General features: G+C 54.1%; 2 protein-coding genes across 4 annotated transcripts; both read left to right on the top strand.

The window, feature by feature from the left end:
* The first annotated feature begins 752 nt into the window (after positions 1–752).
* TBX10 (T-box transcription factor 10) lies at positions 753–9873 on the top strand. Its single transcript, XM_074275989.1, has 9 exons — positions 753–1054; positions 1127–1228; positions 2380–2551; positions 3918–4073; positions 5465–5532; positions 5792–5871; positions 6722–6898; positions 7250–7586; positions 9744–9873. Exons 1-9 carry the CDS (start codon positions 753–755, stop codon positions 9871–9873), a joined length of 1524 nt encoding a protein of 507 aa, XP_074132090.1.
* Positions 9798–15293, top strand: NUDT8 (nudix hydrolase 8). Of its 3 annotated transcripts, none has more exons than XM_074276623.1 (5): positions 9798–10002; positions 12118–12400; positions 13350–13482; positions 13815–13892; positions 14326–15293. In XM_074276623.1, the coding sequence occupies exons 2-5, from the start codon at positions 12132–12134 to the stop codon at positions 14563–14565; spliced, it is 720 nt and encodes a 239-aa protein (XP_074132724.1). In that variant the 5' UTR covers positions 9798–10002; positions 12118–12131; the 3' UTR covers positions 14566–15293. The 3 variants fall into 3 exon arrangements, with proteins under 3 accessions (XP_074132724.1, XP_074132725.1, XP_074132726.1); XM_074276624.1 differs by lacking the exon at positions 9798–10002 and adding an exon at positions 10144–10382; XM_074276625.1 differs by lacking the exon at positions 9798–10002 and adding an exon at positions 10390–10534.
* Positions 15294–19305: the final 4012 nt, after the last annotated feature.

Below are 19305 nucleotides of genomic sequence, written 5' to 3'. Positions count from 1 at the left end.
GTGGAATCTCTGTTATCTCTTTGTTATCTGGGTTATCTCCCTCTCTGTTATCTCTCTATCTCTGTGGAATCTCTGTCATCTCTTTGTTATCTGGGTTATCTCCCTCTCTGTTATCTCTCTATCTCTGTGGAATCTCTGTTATCTCTTTGTTATCTGTGTTATCTCTCTCTATCTCTGTGGAATCTCTGTCATCTTTTTGTTATCTGGGTTATCTCCCTCTCTGTTATCTCTCTATCTCTGTGGAATGTTATCTCTTTGTTATCTGGGTTATCTCCCTCTCTGTTATCTCTCTATCTCTGTGGAATCTCTGTTATCTCTTTGTTATCTGGGTTATCTCCCTCTCTGTTATCTCTCTATCTCTGTGGAATCTCTGTCATCTCTTTGTTATCTGGGTTATATCCCTCTCTGTTATCTCTCTATCTCTGTGGAATCTGTTATCTTTGTTATCTGGGTTATCTCCCTCTCTGTTATCTCTCTATCTCTGTGGAATCTCTGTTATCTCTTTGTTATCTGGGTTATCTCCCTCTCTGTTATCTCTCTATCTCTGTGGAATCTCTGTTATCTCTTTGTTATCTGGGTTATCTCCCTCTCTGTTATCTCTCTATCTCTGTGGAATCTGTTATCCATTTGTTATCTGGGTTATCTCCCTCTCTGTTATCTCTCTGTCTCTGTCTCTCTCTCCCTCCCCATCCCCCGTCCACAAAGCATTTAGAACGGAACCTTGGAGAGCGCCTTGTCCCCGGCCACCTCAGATGACCGGACCAGGCGCTCCTGGCCGGCTGAGGATGGAAGGGCCGCCCTGTCTCGTGTCTCCCGCAGCCTTCATCTCGGCCAGCCTCAGCATGCTGACGCCCTCCGAGGCTTACCCGCTGGCCAGTCCCGAGTGGGCAGCGGGGCCGGGGCCCTCCGCGGGGTGCGGCCCGGAGGCGGCCCCTCCGCGGCCGGGCTGGAAGAACCCCCACGTGTCCAACGTGACGGTCCAGCTGGAGATGAAAAGTCTGTGGGAGGAGTTCAACCAGCTGGGCACCGAGATGATCGTCACCAAGGCAGGAAGGTGCTGTGGGGGAGGGGCGGGGGGCGCGGGCCCTGCCGGGGCCTGGGGTGACGCTCCCCTGGCTCCCGGCAGGAGGATGTTCCCCACCTTTCAGGTGAAGATCCTGGGCATGGACTCCCTGGCGGACTACGCCCTGCTCATGGACTTCATCCCCCTGGACGACAAGCGGTACAGGTGGGAAGGCAGGCGGCGGGAGGGGGACGAGGGGGTCGGAAGTGAAGGGTTCAAATCCCGGGGGAGGGGCGGGGCTTGAGCACGGCTGGGGGGGGAAGGGAGCAGCCTTGGCCCGCTAGGCCCGAGGGCGGAACCGGGGGGGTCCGGCTCAAAGTGGGGGACAGCTTGGTCCGGGAGAGCTGCCCGGGAGCAGGTCGGCCTCCCTTGGGAAGCAGGAGCTGCCCCGGAGAGGCTGGCTGAAGCTTCCCGGCCGAGGGCATTCTGGACAGAGGACTCTTACTCGGGGGTGGGCCGGATTAGGAGCGGGTCCTGCTGACGCTTAGATTCTGTGCCTCAGTCTCCTTTTCTGTAGCATTCCTTCCAGCTCTAAGTTCTACAACTGAACCAGCAGCTCCCTCCCTTTTCAACGGTGTAAACTGAGGCTCAGGAAGGGGAGCAGCGTGCCCAAAGTCAAGAAGTTTCAGGGCGGGACTCGGGGCGATAACCACAGCCCCCATTTCTTTCTCCAAAGTAGCACTGTGCCCTCGGGAGTGGATCCACCTTATAGATGAGAATCTGAGGCTCAGAGAGGGCTGGTAACTTCTCTACAGACACACAGCCAGTAGCCAAGGCTGATCCAAATGCCTTCAGCTCCATTTTCCCCACCATGGCATGGGGTCTGTAATCTCTATCGAATGAATGAAAGAAAGCATCAGTGAGTGAATGAGTAAAATCACTTGCCAGGTACTTGGATGTACCAAGCCCAGGAGTTATAATTGCAAAAGCCTAACTTCCCTGTGCCTCAGTTTCCCCATCTGTCAAATGAGAAGGGTTGGACACAGCGCTCTCCGAAGTCCCTTCCAGTTCTAGAACCATCCTGAGCTGGAAAGGAGCAGAGAGAACCTGTCTCCATCTTTCAGAGGAGGAAACTGGTTCAGAGACAGGAAGGAAACTTGGCCAGGCCCACCCCAAGAGTCAGGAGGGAAGCAGAATTCGAACCCGTGCCTTCTGCTTGTTGTCTGCTGCTCTTCACACTCCAGCAGCCCTCCAGGGAGGAGGGGAGAGCAGGGCCTCCTGAGTTGGGGGGGAGGGAGCAGGTAGCCTCCTATACAGGAGCGAGCTGGAGGCCGGGGCTGGGGCCGCTCCATGCCCCCTGCCCCTCTGCCCCCCAGGTACGCCTTCCACAGCTCCACGTGGCTGGCGGCCGGCAAGGCGGACCCGGCCACACCGGGCAGGCTGCACTTCCACCCAGACTCCCCTGCCAAGGGCGCCCAGTGGATGCGCCAGATCGTCTCCTTCGACAAGCTGAAGCTCACCAACAATCTGCTGGACGATAACGGCCACGTGAGCAAGGATGGGTGACTGGGGATGGGCCCATCGATGGGACAAAGTGGGGGGATGGGCCCTTCCATGGAGTTATGAGGTGGGGGGATGGGCCGTTCAATGGGATTATGGGGCCCATTGATGGAGGCAAGGTTGGGGGGAGTGATGGGCAAGGGTGCCAGCATAGCTCGGTGCAGATGAGCCTCCAGGGGAGGGGGCACTCGAGAGCTGACAGGACTCACGCCCCTTCCAGGCTGGCACCCTGAGCCAAGCCCATTTGCCTCCTGCCCCTTACAGCTGGGATGGGCACTGGGTGATCCTATGAGGAAGGGACAAGGAGTAGGGACAAAGCAGGAGAGATGGGGGGGGGTCGGACCTAGGAGGGAGCCAGGGAATGCTTGGGTCAGACAGAACCAGCAAATAGGAGCCGATCTGGGCACGGAGTCACCAGGTGAGAGAGATGGAGAAAGCAGAGGTCGGAGGAAGCTGGGTGGGAGAGTGGGGCTCAAGGGCCGGGTGGATGAGGGCAGGTGCCCAGCCCAAAGGGGGCTGAGGATGGCACGAGAGCCCTGGGACTGAGAGGCAGAAGCTGGAGGCCAGGAGGGACCCGAGAGCACTGCGGATTTAGTCACGAGAGCCTGGGTTCAATTCCGGCCCTCATCTTCACTAGCTGTGGGATTTTAGACGCGTTCTTCCTCATTCTGGCCTCGGTTTCTCCTCTGGAAAATGGGAGAGTCAAATAGATGTTGTCCAAGGCTCCTTCTCTCTCAGAACAGAGGTTTCCCCATCATTCCCTTTTTACTGGACCTGTGATTTCTTGGCAGGGAAATCCTAGAATGGAAGTTCCCTTCCCTGGTGCCGACTGGCGATTAGTAATGTGTAATATTGGAGAGCCAGCTCAGGGTCACACAGCCGGGATCTTTCAGAGGGAAAATTTGAACTCGGGTCCCCCTGCTCTCTCTATTATACCCTGATGCCTCTCTCCCCTGGAAAATAGAACTAGCAAAGCTCCCTCTAACTGGCCACCTGACCGTGGGGTCACTGAGGCAGGCGCTATACAAATACTTCATCCCCTGGATTGGATAATCCTGAGGGACTGGGATTGGGCTATGTTTGGGGCTCTCCGATGGGCACAGGGATGGGCACTGTCCGTCCGAGAAGGCAGGGCCCACAGCCCGGCAGCCCTCGAGGTTCTGGGTCCCATCCTCCAGGCTCCCATTGCTGCCCTCTTCCAGGGTGGACCACTGGGCCCCTTCCTCTGGGCGATCCAGACTCCCTGGACCTCCCCCCACCAGCCAGGGTGAGTCCCTGCTGGGGTGCTGCGGGGCTGCTCCAGCCACCGGTCAGCAGCCCTTCTCAGCCTTCCCCCCGGCTTGCCTCTCCCCAGATCATTCTTAACTCCATGCATCGCTACCAGCCCCGGTTCCACGTGGTGTTTGTGGACCCCCGCAAGGACAGCGAGCGTTATGCTCAGGAAAACTTCAAGTCTTTCATCTTCTCGGAGACTCAGTTCACAGCTGTGACAGCCTACCAGAACCACAGGGTGAGAGTGCCAGCCATCAGGCTGGGGGAGGGCAAGCTGGCAGTCTGGGGGAGGGGGCAGGGGTCCAAGAAGTCTCAGCTCCTTCCCTCCCAGGACCCTTCTTTGCTGGCTCAAGAAAACCAGATCCCAAGCCGGGCTTCTTGAGCCTCAGTTTCTTTTTTTGGTAAATTGGGAATAATGATACTATCCCTCAGGGCGATTGGAAGGAAACCTTGAAACACTGCAGAAATGGGAGCTATAACCACTACTGGCAGTGTGACTTTGTCCCTGAACTGAGCTTTGGTTTCCAATCTGGAAAGTTGAGGGGATCGCAGTAGATGCTGTCTCTCTCTCTAGCTGAGAGGTTGAGAGGGGGGGAGTGGCATTTTGGGAAGCCCATCCACCCCTCTAAAACCCAGAACAGTCTTCAGGAGGGAAAGAAGCTTCGGGTGGGAAAGACCCTGCAGTCACAGCACGTGCAAGGCCCAAGGAAGGGATCTCAGATTGCTCTAGTCCCAGAAGGCCGTTCATCTGCACTCTTCCATCTGCTCTAATCAGGCGGCATGAAATCAAGGCCTTCCAGTACCTGGGTTTCTCTTTACTGAAGCCCTTCCTAAGATGGACCACCCAGAGCTACATCTGGTGGTGTAGAAGGGACCCAAGGGCAGGGCGGAGGGCAGCAGGATTCACCTCTTGATGCTACCGCAAACCCACCCGGGTTCTCTGCTCTCTCTTCACTCACTAGCTCACAGTCCTCAGAATCTATAGATCTTCAAACACATCCTGCTCTTGTGCCATTGATTATTTGAACCCACATGAGACTTGACATTTGTTCCTAGTCGATTTCAACTTTTCACTAAATCTAGAATTCTGCTGCCATCCTGCCTCTGCCATTCAGTGTTTCAGCTCTTCCTCCTAATTCAGCATCACCTACAAATTGGATCAGCTCCCCATCTCTGCTTTAATATGGAGCACACCCCAGAAAATTAGAGAAGCCCATCGCCTCTGCTTTTATCAAAGTAGTATGGGGCATGTACTCAGACCCCATTGGGACCAGAGTAGTCACTAGTGAAAATATTAAACCAGCACCAAACCCAGATCCCTGGAGCATTGCCCCCGCTGTAAGATTCCCTACTTGGTCATCCCCCAGCCTCAGCGTCTCAGATGGCAGTAAAGAAGTGCTTAAAAGAGTAGATAGAATAGTAGCAGAAGAGTAGATAATAGGGCAGAGGGGACAAGGATCCAGTCAGGGTTAGGGGGGAAAGGATCAAAGGTGTCAGCTCAGTGCTGCTTCTCCCTGGAATCTTCAGGGAGCATGAGGAAGGCAGGGAGGGGTCATAAGGGTGCTACGACCAGTAGGGTTCATCCCACCCCACCTTCTCCACCCTGAGTCAGAACTGATCTCTCCCCAGATCACTCAGCTGAAGATCGCCAGCAACCCCTTTGCCAAAGGCTTCCGAGAGTGTGACCCGGACACCTGGTAAAAAACGCATCAGTCGTGCAGACATCTGCCAGGGCCCTGGGCTCGGTGGCTCATGAAAGCGTGATTCCATGGGGCATGGGGCCCAACTTGGGGCTCCCCGATTCTGACTGAGCTGCACCCTTGGGTGCAGCCTTGGGACCCCTTAGTCTCTCAAGCCCCCAGGGCCCTCCCCAGGAGAGATGAGCTACCCCATACCCCTCCCCTTCCCTCATCTCCCCTCTGAAGCAATCACTGTGCTCTTTGTTGATGCCCCCAGGCCTAGGGTCCCGAGGCCTGTGCTCAGCCCCATACCCCAAAGCAGCCGGGCATTGAAGGACCAGCACCGGGAAAAGCTAGGTAAGGCGCTCTTCTCCAGGGGGCAGAGGAGGGGTCTGGGACAGAGCTCCAGACTTTGGAGGGGCTGCAGATCTTCCCAGGCCTGGGCAAGGCTGAATTCAGGGGCGCTGCGGCTGGTTAGCTCAGTGGGTATAGAGCATGATGCTAAGAAAGGCACAGATTTACTCCTCATTTTGTCTGTGAGTGCAGCTCTGCTCCCTGCCCACGGCCCGGCCTTGAACCCCACAGGCAGCTCCCGGAGGGGACAAGATCTCAGCAGGTGCCTTGCTGATGTCCTAGGGGAGCCATTTTCACGTGACAATGAGGGAGCGGGAAGGGAGATGGCTTGGCAATACACCTCCCCCCAGCTTCTGCCCACAAAGGCAGGCTGCCATTTTGGACCAGCCCCATTGTCCACAGAACACCCATTCTAGGAGAGTAGCCACCAGGTGAGAATAAAGAGAGAACAACCATTGCTGCCCCATGCCCCTTTCTAGAGCAGCCTAACTCCAAGCATCTTACTGCAATCCCATAAGGTCAGCTGTGCAAAGTTGATTCCCATTTTGTGGATGAGCAGACTGAGGCAGGCAACATGACTTGTGCAGGATCATACAGTTATAGACTTCAGGAATTACCCAGTTCAGACCCCACCATTTTACGGGTCCAAATTGAAGAAGTGACTTGTCCCCGCTCATAAAGGTAGCAAATAAAAGGGCAGGGATTAGATACTCCAAGCCCTCCCCAGTCTGTAAAATGGGCTGGAGAAGGACATGGCCAAGCAGCGCACCATCTCTGCCAAGGAACCCCAGAGGGGATCACAAAGAGTCGGGCACTCCTGAAAATGACCAGGACAATACCCGGGGCTCCACAGGGCAGAAGCTGGAGCTGTGGCGTGGGGGAAGAGACGAAGGCAGGTGCGGGCTTCCAGACAGTCAGGGCTGCCCCAAGCAGAAGGGGCTACCTGTCCCTGAGGTGGAGGGGATGCTCAGTGCCGTCCTCAGCTCTGAGATCCTGGCTGGGATGGCTTTGGTACCAGACGGCTGTCAGGGTGTGGGGATGGGATTGACTGGAGAGGGGGGAGGGGAGGGAGAAAGAAGGAAGGGTGGGGGACAGAAAACTTTGAGTCTTGCCCCTCCTCCTCAGGCCGGAGTAGATGACTCCCTGTCTTTTTAAGGCCTCAGAGGAGTCGGTCTCAGAGCGTGGGCCAAGGCTTCCAGGAGTCTGCATTTGGCCCAGAGCTTCCCTGCAGGTCAGGGGTCCCCGGGGGAGCCGGGTGCCCTGGACTCGCTCCCTCCTCTGGGAGTTTGGGGCCAGAACTGGGCTGTGCCGGCTGAGAGCTGAGGCCCAAATGGAGGCCAGAGGCTTCGACTTGGCTCATCGGGGAAACTCTCCTCCTCAGAGCTGGACAAAGCCGGCCAGAGCTTCTGCCCCAAACTCTCCGCCTCCGTCTCCAGGACCGGCCCCCAGCTCCACCACCAGCCAGCGGGCTCCATGCTGTCCGAAGGGCTCTCGGGGGCCCCCACATCCAGCGCTGCCCACCTAGCCCCAGAGGTCCTCCTGGCTCCCCCTGGCTACCGCTCCGTCTCCTACCATGGCTTGTATGTGGGGGCCTCGCTCAGGACCCGCCCGGCTCCCTACCCTCTCCCTGAGACCAAGGTGGGGGGGAGCCAGGGAGCTCTGCAGCTCCGGCCTCCCCAAGGTGCTCTGGGCCTCCTGGCAAGCAGCCGGGGCCAAGAGTAAGCAGCCAGGGCCACTCCTGGGGCTGAATGCAAGAGTGGGGGGCTGACAGCCCCTCAGATGACTTCCTAGAGGATCCCAGACCCCAGCTGGGCAGCAACCCTCCCCCCATTCAGCTTCCTCCTCCCTACTTTGAACCCTGTCTTTGCAACTTCTTGTCTTATTGTAGGGGGCAAGTAAATCTCTTCTCTCTTTCCCCTTGAACCCACTTTACAGATGAGAAAACTGAAGCCCAATTTCCTTGGGAGAAGAAAATGGCCTAAAAAGACCCCTCTCCAATGTCTTGTGTCCATACCCATTACCTACCTTCCCCAAAGACAGGGGCAGGGACAGGGAAGGGAGCCAAGGGGGCCTTAAAATGGAATTTATGCTGAAGTGAATGAGCAGCATCTAAGCCATCCAGGGCCCTGCTCCTCTGTGCCTCCCCCCACAGTCTGAACCCCACCCCCTACCCCTTTCCCCATTCCCCCCACAGCCAGGTTAAAGGGAAAAACATCAGTGACCCAGCCCTCCCTGCCCTAGAGGGAGACTGGGGAGCCTGACTCAGATCCATTGAGTCAGAGGTCAGGTTCGAACACCATGCTTGACGTCCCAGACCTCCCGAGGAATACCCCAGACGGATTGTCTTTGGGCTAATGGGTGTAATTACAGTCCCACCCTCTGTCCCCCCAACATTTCCCAAGGCTGCGGATTGCAGCCACACTGGGGGACCTCTGAAGGGTCTTTGTGGGACCCACACCCTCCTCCCCTATGCTGAGCTCTGCTGGTTTAGGGAGGACCCAAGTCGGAGGGGCACAGGGCCTGGGGTGCGGGGGGAGGGGGGAGGGGAATGAGCCTCTGTTCCCTTCCTTGGCCATTAAATCACTGGCGTGAATTGTGCAATCGTGAAACTGATTGTGGGTCTGCGGGCGCCTTTATGCTCCCCTCCAAAGCTGATCTTTACACAGCAGAGAACAAAGTCAGGACCTAAAATGATCTGGGCACCCAAAGGAGCAGGATGAAACATGGGGTGGGGCGGCCATGACTTCATGGGATAAGGAGATGCTGATACAGAAGCATCCTCTGCCCCGACTGATGGCATCTGCTGCCTTCCCATGTTCTCCCAGGAGGAAGTGAGGGAGTCACTCACTCACTAGTCAGAGCTGGAGGTGTGGGCAGAGCCCGGTTGCCCCTGGCCCTAGAGCAATGGAGAGTGGCGCAGGCTAAAGAAAAGCTTCCTCGAACCAAGGCTGTCCCACAGTGCCCCGGGGAAGGGGAGGCCCAGGGGAGGAGGCCCGTGTGGTGGGGAGGGAAGGGCCAGGCAGGCCAGGGAGCTGCAGCTGTAATTGGAGAAATGCTCAGCATCGACATTATCGGCATGTAAGTGGCTGAGGCTTTAGAGAGGTTTCCCAAGGCTCCCCTCGGTCCTCCTGGAGGTGTGAGTTTGAGCAGGATAAGAACCATTGTGCACATGAAGAAACCCAGACTCGGGTCACGTGACAAGGCGCAGATCAGAGCAGAGACTTCTCTGTTCCATCTCCTCCCTGCCTGTGCTGGGACATGCGGCTGGCTGACAGACCACCGTCCCCACCGTCCCCAAGTTCTGGCCTGGGGGATCCCAGGAGACAGGCTGGACACCTGTTGACACGGGAAGGACACCAAAGGGCGCAGGGGGGGGGGGAGGCAGCAGGGATTGAGGGTTGCCTTGGGGCTGGGGGGACAGTGCCCCGGGGCCACGTGAGCCTTTCTGATTGGGGCTCCTCCTTCAGTCAGTCTTGGCCAGTTCCATCCACGTGAGTAAGTGTAGGTGGCTGGCATCCGAGGCTCCCATCCCCCCTGGTGCAAGTCTGCCAAGTTCCTCCCCCATTAGACCGGGAGCTTCCGGGGAGCACATAGTAGGCGCTTAATCAAAGCTTGCTGCTTTGATTGCTTCTGAGGGGCCTCGGAGGTCATCCAAGATGACCCCTGCCCTCTTTAAGAGGGGAGGGGAGAGGACAGGACTTATCCAGGGTCACAGAGACAGGACTCGGGAGAAGGGGGGACGACAGTTCTGGACCTCGTGCCCAGAGTGCTCAGAAGTCCGCAGGAGGAGCTCTGGGAGGGAAGGGGGTGGGGCTCCCAGGAGCCCCCGCCCTCCCCATGGCATTGCGCCCCACCCCTCCTGGGTCTCCGGCCAGCCGCGAGCAGGCCCCCTCCTACTCCCCGAGCCCCGACGGGGTCTTCGCCTCGCGGCAGGGGGCGGGGCCCAGGGCTGTGGGCAGCGGCCCCCGAAAGACCCCCCTGCCCCCTCCCCTGCGCCTCCCTTAGCGCCTGTTCTCGTGCACCGGCACGGGGCTAGGGGTTCCTGCTAGGTTACTGTCCCAGTCAGGCCCCTTGGTCCCGCCCCCGCCCCGCCCCCGCAGCCATCTTACTCCGGCAACGGGCGCCGCGGCCCAGGTCAGTGCTGGGGAGCAGGAAAAGGGCTCCTCTATCTCCCCCCGCCCTTCCCCTGGAGAGACCCCCACCCCCACCCCGGTCCGCCCGCCCTGGGCATCGCGCCACCCCCGGCCGGGCCGAGGACCTGGGGCCAGACCTGTCCCTGACCCTGATAATGACCGAGTTTGAGCGTGACGCCTCTCGCGGCGCCCCTCCTCCCAACCTTCCCGCCTCGCTTTGCGGTTTCCACCCTTCTCCCCGGAAATAAGCTGCCTGGAACTTGGGGTGAGGGGCGGCATCCCCGGCACTGCCAGCCTCTGAGCCCCTCCCGGAGGGGCAGCCCGGCTATTGGGTATCCAATCCAGGGCCATTGGGACCTAGCGACGCAGCTCGTGTCCGAGGTGGGATTTGAACTCAAGTCCTCGGATTCCAGAGCCTGGGAGTACTCTCGCCAGAGTTCAAAGATCAAACGGGAGGGTCTTAGAATTCAGATTTGCACGGGCTGGCGGAGACCTGTGGGAAGAACGCCGGGCCGGAAAAAATATTCCAGCTGGTAGGAGCCTTGGAGCATAAAATCTGCTCCTACTGTATACTTTCAAAATTTTGCTAGTGGCCCTCCATTATTTCATTTTATTCCCCCACAACAAACCTCGGAGGCCAGTGTTCAATCATCTGAATTTCAGGGATGTGGACAAGGGGGCTTAATTTTAGGAACTTCCCCAGTGGGAGCCAGCCGGTGTCAGTTTGGATTCCAGATCAATTCTCTCTCATGTCCTAGACAATACAGAACTGGATTAGAGAGAGATTTCCCAGTTTTAGCCCTTCCTTGTGCAAAGAAGGCCATTGAGGGCCCCCAAAGTTTCCAGGTCCAAGCCCTGTGCCTTGGCCCAGCCTAGTGGTGATGGGTTCCCAGGGGACGCAGATCTCAAAGCCTTCCTTTGGTGAGAGGGCCCTTCTTCAGCATCCTTTAAGTGTAGGCAATGGGCAAGCTCCCATTCTCAGGGTGGGACACTGGAGACAAAAAGGAGAGGAAACAAAGAGAAGTAAATACAAATTGGATACATTGTATTTGGAAGGAGCCAGTAGGGAACTAGATAACAAACTAGCTACCTTGTATTTGGGAAGAGACCAGTAGGAGAACTAGATACAGATTGGATACTTTGTATTTGGGAGGAGAACTAGATACAAATTGGATATATTGTATTTGGGAAGAGACCTAGAGGAGAACTAGATACAAATTGGATACTTTGTATTTGGGAGGAGACCAGGACTGGAAGCTTGAAGGGGAGCCTCCTTCAGCCTCCTGAGGGACCTGGGCCTTCTAAAGCCCAAAGAAGGGCCCACCAGGCCCAGCCGGTCTGGGCGCTCACAGAAATGACAGGGAATGTCCCCAAGAGTAAAAGCCGAAAGATGCCAGAGATCTCCAGTAGAATATTTGTAAATTGTGCATTTCAGCCTCTGTAAAACTCTGGCAAAGGCTGGTTTGGTGAAAGCGGAAGGTGCCTGTCAAGAGACTCTGGGTCCTAAACAGAGAAAAGCCTGCTGGGCCTTTTAGGTTGTGCTTCCTTAGATAAGGTTGTACTTGAGGTAACTGGGAGCCATTGGAGATTGGGGGCTATCCCTAGCACTTTGGCGTTGATGTGAAGTTAGGCCTGAATGGGAGAAAGAGGCTGGAGGCAGGGAGGCCAGTTGGAGGCCACTGCAGTAGAGAGTCACTGAGAATTGGCCAATAGGGTAAGGGGGGGGGGCCCAGAAATAGGAAAGAGGACAAGTTCAGGCACCCATGGTGTGGATGCAGTCCAGCCCAGGAGGACATTTATCGTTTAGGCAGAGTGCCCTCTGAAGTCTGAGTTCCATTGTCAGCAGGGAAGATGGTGCTCAGGCTTCTATGATCCCTGGGACACAGACCCTGTAGGCCATGGAGACTTTAAGAAGGAGGAGACCAAGAGCTGGGGAGAGAACCCAGCTATGGCAGGACCCCGATTTGAACCCTGCTTCCCAATCCAGAGCTCATTCTGCTGGGGCCTTCCTTCTGCTCCTCCTCAAAATGAGCCGTTCCCATGCCCCATGTGGTGGACAGCACCAAGCTAGGGGGAGGTGAGGGCACCATCTCACTGAGCCTCCTTCCCTCCCCAGAGCTCCGAGGCACCATGCTGCCCACATTGCGCTTGGCGAGCCGGCAGCCCGGCCCCTGGGGCGGGAATGGCCCCCCCACCCCGGAAGAGGCCGCCCGCCACGCCCTGTCCAGTGCCAACGAACTGCGCTGCCGACAACTGCTGGAGGCCACTACGGCCAAATACCGCCACCGGGAGGCCACAGCGGCCGTGCTGGTGCCCCTGTGCCTGGTGCACGGAGATCCATCCCTGCTCTACACGCTTCGCTCCAGCCGCCTCGTGGGGAGGCACAAAGGGGACGTCAGGTACCCTGGGCGAGACTTGGCCACCCAGCTTCCCCAAGGAGCAGGACTTCTTGGGCGGGCCGGCCCCCACCCTCGCCACCCCCAAGCCCGAGGAGGAGAGTCTTAGGCGAGGGAGTCAAGTCCTGGGGTTCCCTTGCTAACCTTGGGTCTCCCCCAAGTCCAGCCCAAGTTTCCCAGTAGGCACTTGAGACACTTGGGTCACAGTGGTTGGGCCAGCACCAGCCAGATGGGGCATCCATTGTTCTAGGAGCAGGCCCAGTCAGGGACCGGGGAGAAACTCATGACCCTCGGCGAGCTGGCTGTGGGTGAATGAGCTGTTCTTGGGTTGGGTTGGAACTGATGGGGGGACCACATACATGGGAACATGGAATGTCAGAGAATGGGGGGAGGGGACACGTAGAACAGAGAATGCCAGAGAGCAGAGAAAGGCCTTAGAATGGGGAATGCCAGAACTAAAATGCTTTAGAACATAGAATGTCAGGGAACTGGGAGAATCCTAGAATAAAGAATGTCAGAGAACCAGCAGAGGCCTTAGAACATGGAGTGCCAGAGCTGAGAGAGGCCTTAGAACCTAGAACCATGTATCAGAGCAGGGAAGAATTGTAGAATGTGGGATATTCAACATGTCGGAGCTGAAAAGAGCTTGGGAATGTAAAATGTCAGAGTCTGAAGGACTTTGGAACCTAGAACATTAGAACTGGAGGAACCTTTCTGAGGAGAACACAGAAGGGAGGGGCTTGTGATCCTCAGAAGGACCAGGCCATGTCTAGCATGGGAGATACCCCTTTCCCAGATCTGCCTTTCCCAGGTCAGCTCCTCCCAGCCTTTTCTCCACTGCCCTCCCCTGGTGGGCACTTTGCCCATCCCCCTGTCCTGTGTGCCCCCAGAGCTTGTTGGCCCTCTATAAGGGGTGGGGGATGAAGGGCCTTCTCATGCTTTTGTGCTTTAGTTTCCCAGGGGGCAAATGTGACCCTCAGGACCAGGATATTGTCGACACAGCTCTCCGGGAGACAAGGGAAGAGCTGGGCCTGTCCATCCAGGAGGAGAACGTGTGGGGTGTCATGAAGCCAGTGAATGACAGGGTAAGCTCTAGCCCTCCCTGAGGCCCTGCCCAGGATGCTTCAAGGGCCTCCTGGGTCTGCAGCTGCCTCGGTCTCTCCACTCTCCAGAGATGTGGAGCCAGACCCCTGTGCTGAGCCACGTGAAGTCTCAAGGCTCTGCTGCTGAGCTCCGTGAGCCACTCCTCCGTGAGCAGGCACTGGATCCGGGCTCAGGAATCCCAGAGTTCAGGCACTATGTGGTCCTAGCCAAGTCACTTCCTCTATGGCTGCCTGCCTCAGTTCCCTTTTCTGGAAGATGGCTTCCAAGGTCCCTTCCTGTTCTGGATTTGGTATTCTCCTTGTTCTGCTTACAGAAAAACTCCATCGTGGTCCCGGTCATTGCCCAGGTGGGGCCCTTGGAGTCTCTGGACCTCACGCCTAACCCACAGGAGGTGAGTGAGCCCTGAGCCACCCTCCCCCAGCCCAGAGGCCTCCCCAGGCCCGGCCCTGCCCAACGCACCTGCTCATGCTGCCTTTAGAGCCTTTACTTAGACCTCCAGTGATGGGGAGCTCACTACCTCACAAAGCAGCCCACCTTCCACACTCCATTCAATGCAACAAGCCCATGTTAAGCGTTTCCTGTGTAAAGTTCCCTTAGGAAGAGGGTTGGGTTTCTTCCTTATATTGGACCCAAATCTGCCCCCCACAAATGAGTAGAGGCCAGAGTATGCACACCCCAGCTGGGGAGCTTCCCTCTGGGAGGTCCCCAAGGGCCTCTGTGCCTTCCCGTAGCCCTCAGGGCCGGAATGAGCCCCCTCGAATGATTGGACAGAACGGCCGCCCCCTGTGCAGGATCTAATGGTTCCCAACGTCCTTTCTTGTCAGGTGGATGATGTTTTCACAATGCCGCTGGCCCACCTGCTGCACCCGCGGAACCAGGGCTACACCCACTTCTGCCATCAGGGCCGCTACAGCTACACACTGCCCATCTTCTTGCACGGCCCTTACCGTATCTGGGGGCTCACGGCCATCTTCACAGAGCTCATGCTGGAGATGCTGGTGCCGGGCTCTTACCGGCGCAGAGTCAGTTTTGCCGGGCCAAGGAAAGGAGAGACCCAGACCTAGAGGGTGGGAAGTTCAGCCAGGGCTACTGATGACGGCCCAGAGAGGCTGCTGGGAATTTGGTCTCTTCCTCTTTTGCCTTTGTACCCGTCGAGAAGGAACTGTGCCAGCTGGGAAACCCAACAAAGGTGGGGGGCCTTTAGCCTTCCAAGGAAACCACAAGCCAGTTTTCCACAGAAATCATTGTTGTCCCTGCACAAAAATAAGCGGTTGTGGGAGGTGGGCAAAGCCTCCACTCAGAAAGATGAGAGGGAGATGCCCTCCCTGGTGTCGGGCTGGGCAGCCTGTGAGCTCGGCCCAATCTCACATCTTCACTGGGCCCCGATTGCAATTCCTGGAGCCCGAGGCCATATCTCCTGTCTCCTCATCTCCTCTGCCTCCTGGCATTCCTGCGTGCCTTGGGACCTCCAAATGGAGCCCTTCTCACTGTCACCCATTTAGTTACTGGAGGTCCCCCCACCTTCCCCACCCTCTAGGGTCTTCCCCTTTCTGATTCCTTTCATTCACGCTCCATTATCTCTTCTGACCCTCCTTAATTTGCAATGTCTCCCCCATCAAAATGTCAGCTCCTTGAGGAAGGGCCTTACTGTGAGTGGCATACAGCAGCCACTTAATAGATGTTTGTTGACTGACTGCCTGATTGCCTGGCTCTGGAGACTGTCCCTCCCTCTAAAAAGCAATCCACTGAACTCGATTCAACATAATAAATGCTGCTTTCTTCCACCTGAAAAGTGGTCCCTGGTTCGTTACTGTAGAACAGAAACTTCCTGAGGGGAAGGGTCCACTTTGTTCTTTGTATTCTCTGCTCTTGTTCCCAGCAGGACTTGATAGGTATTCCTTGGATTGGATTCCCCATCTCACCAGCCCTTATAGATTCACACACCAAGTATTCCAGATGAGACCAACTGGCCCTGGGTCGGCTTGATCCACTGGCTTAGAATCCATCTGGCCCAGTGGGTTCCCAATCAGGAACTTCATCTGAGCCGTCACTGAGCGGGACCCTCCCATCTCTGGGCGAAGGTCTGCAGGGAGGGCCAGCCTTTCATTCCCCCATGGGCCAGCTCCCTACCACCCACCCCTAGATTTCTTGTCAGACAAACTACCACCATCCAGCCGTATTTCCCTGAATTTGTTCTTGTGTAGGTGGTTTTTGGACTAAAGACAATATATAACACTTCGTTTAACTTAGTCCCATCACCGTCCCAGGACAAGAGAGGTGGCTTGCTCTCTCTTTCTCTCTCTCTCTCTCTCTGAAGGGGAAGGAAAGTGGGAACCTTGGAAGGGACAGGAACCGAAACTAGACGGGGAGGTCTGGACAGGATTTCTGCCCTTTGTGATAAAGGGCCAGGGAGTGTAAGAAAAATGGGGAGATGAAGGGAGCTGGGTAACAGCACCACCATGATGGGGGCCAGCATCGCCCTTCCGATCGGGAGGGAAGGCGCTAAACCGTGCAGAAGGCACCCAGGCCCAAGGGGACAGAGAGCTGGAGCCGCTGATTGGCTGGGAGCCGAAGGTGACATCGTCCTCTCCCCTCCTCGGGGAGAGGGAATAATCCCCATTCCCAAGCTTGCCACCGGTCTTTAAAGTTTGCTTCATTCTCTGTTCATCAGCTCTGAATGCCAGATCAGCCCAGCAGCTCCAAGTGTGGATTCATTACTGTGAATTCCCAGCAACAGGAAATAAATGGGCAGTGAGCGCAGATCTGGCTCTTCCGTGTGGGGGTCACACTCTGGCCTACAAGAGAATGAAACCGAACCTCGTAATTTTATATCTCATACTTTCCCCCAGCAGGAAGAAATCAGAATCTGGGATTTTCCCTCGACAAAAGCCTAAGATTTAAGGGCCAAAGGAGAAGGAGGAACAAGAGCCATCTCCCTCACAGGCGTGAGCTGTCAGGAATTATTGCTTTCCCCTTGTTTTCTCCTGCCAGGCTCGGAGGGACCGGTCTGATGTAAGGTGACAGCGCTGTGTGTGTCAGAGGCAGGGTTGGAACTCCAACTAGCCCTCAACCAGAGACTCGGCTATTTTTGTACCACAGACTCCTTTAGAGGTCTTTGGAAGCCTGAGGACCTCTCACTGAATCGTGCATAAAATAACCAATATAGCACGCAAAGGAAACTGCTTCTATCAAAATACAGTTAGTGAAGTATTTTTAAAAGCAAGTCTACACTCACAAAGTTTTTGCAAGTTGAAAACTAGCTTTGCATGTATTGGGAAAAATAAAAAAAACTATTATTAAACTTTTTTCTAGTAAATTTATTTGTTGTGAGATAATTGGGGTTAAGTGACTTGCCCAGGATCACACAATGAGGAAGTGTTTTGTCGCCAAAATGTGGGTTAAAGGGTTCCCTTCTAGAAAAGGTATTCAGTGTATACAGCAGGTACCAAGTCTGGAGCAAGAATTAATCCCAAAAATGCTCAAGACACAAAGGATTTGGAGACAAGGAAAGGGAACGTAACATATCTCCAGTCACCCATTATTGTCTTTCTATTCCCTGAGGAAGCAGACAAGCTTGTACAAATGAAGAACATGGAATTAATTTTCATCTCAGATGTGCAACATCCAAGAGATTCCCAAGGGCTAGCTCTCTGACCAGCCAAGGCCAGGCTCTCTTTAGTCCAGGAATTCCAAGAGCGAGCTTTGTAGTGGTGGAGCAATGGATAGAGTCCCTGCCTGGAGTCAGGAAGACAAATCTGGCTTCAACACTTCTCTGTGACCTTGGGCCAGTCATTTCACCTTGTTTGCCCCAGTTTCCGCTTCCAACAAATAAAATAGGGATGGAAATGGCAAATCACTCCAATATCTTTGCCAAGAAAACCCTAATCAGGGTCACAAAGAGTCAGAGATGACTAAAATAATTGAACAATGACGAGAATGGTTCTGGAAATGGTCGTCTTGTCTTCTGAGCAGTCCCAAGGTACAGGGATCTCCCATGATCGCCCTTCCAGGAGTGGATTCTCCTTCTTGTGGCTTGTACACTTGTCCCTCCACATCTCGACTTTCCCCATCATGATTCTGATATATTGAGGTTCAGCATAAAAAAATAAATTTGTAAAGAGTTTTGGGGACTTCCCAGGAAGGCCAGCAATCAGCACACAAAGAGTTTAGAAACTCAGGAATTCATAAAATAGATGTAGGTAGTATAAGAGGAAGCCACATTTTATAATAAGGTACTGTAAACACCCATAAAAGAAAAAGAAAAAAATTAGACTTCTCTGGTGTGAAGGGAGGAACAAAAAAGAACAATAATAATATTACCCGGTATTCCAGATCATGGCAGTGCTGCACTCCTAACCCTTGTGAAGAGGAGGGGAGAAGCTCATAAGGAGCCCCAACACTGCCTATGGTTGCAGTTTCCGTCTCCATTAGGTTGGATGCTCCAGGAAGGCCAGAACCAAGGCCCTCAGCACCCGCCCGCCATCATATCTTCTGCACTACCAAACAACCAAAAAAAATTGCTTGAATAAGAAATTTTAAAATTTCATATTAGAATTATAAGCTCACTCAAATCTAACAGGCCTGAGCTTCCAAATTATGGGAACTTGACCGTTCCATGAACTCTGTATATTTTTGACACTAGATACTAGGAACTAGCCATTCCTAGAGATGTTTATGCTCCAGAGAGGAGTGGCTCCCTCCCTGAGCATAGGCAATTAATAAAGAACTGTCAAGATGCAGACGATATGGAATGAATCAACTAGTGAAGCCCTCCCATACCCCGCACCTGCACAGATGTATGTGCCAAACCCTTATATAATTTTTTGGCAAAAATCCTTCTTTGTCTAAAGACCTATAAAAAGGTCAGGGCCCCATATTATGATAGAGTCTCATCTGTGAGGAGGACGCTTCGCCCGGAAAAATCTTTACACAACTCAAGTTGAGAAGGCTGAAAAAGGGGGGCTCCCAGCCGTTTGATGATCTTGTGGGTTCCCTTGAGTTGGTGATGTATTCTCTTCCTCTATCTGCTATAATTGTCGTATTGTTAATTGTTCTTATTTCTATTTGGTTTTTTATGCAAATCTAAACTATCAATACTTTGTCTTATTTGATTAAAACTTTTTACTTTTACTTTTTAACTGAGCTTGAGAGCGTCCTTTATAGGAGCGAATCCGAACTTTTCTTTAAAATCACAACACATTGCTTTAGAGAAAATTCATCTGAAGGGACAAAAAGTTAAAAATATAAAGGAGATAAAGGAAAAAGGAAAAAAAGAGAAGGATGAAGTCTAATAGTACTCGATTTCAAACTATACATATACATATACATGAAGTTGTAATCATCAAAACAATATGGTGTCAGGAAATAGAATAGTTGACCAATGGAATAGGTTAGGTACATACAACCTAATGTGCAAATGAATACATTATCCTGGGGTCTGATAAATCCACGGATCCCAGCTATCTGGGCAAGCTCTCACTATTCAACAAAGTGTTGGAAAAACTGGAAAGTAGTCTAGCAGAAACTAGGTATAGACCAACATTTCATACCATGTACCATTCAAAATAAATACATGACCGGGACATAAATGATAACATCACAAGCAAATTGTGAAGTATGGATGAAATTACTTGTCAGATATATGGATAAGGGAAGAGTGCATCATTTTGATTATATACAATTAAAGAGTTTTTGCACAAACAAAACCAATGCAATTTAAATGTGAAGAAAACTTGGGGGTGGGTGAGAGAACCTCCAGAATATTTATCTCATAAAAGTCTCATTTTTTAAGATATATAGGGAAC

This window comes from Sminthopsis crassicaudata, chromosome 6, assembly GCF_048593235.1.
Source record: "Sminthopsis crassicaudata isolate SCR6 chromosome 6, ASM4859323v1, whole genome shotgun sequence".
Lineage (NCBI taxonomy): Eukaryota > Metazoa > Chordata > Mammalia > Dasyuromorphia > Dasyuridae > Sminthopsis > Sminthopsis crassicaudata.
Note: the sequence above shows the minus strand (reverse complement) of the source record. Positions and strands in the feature narration are given on the sequence as shown.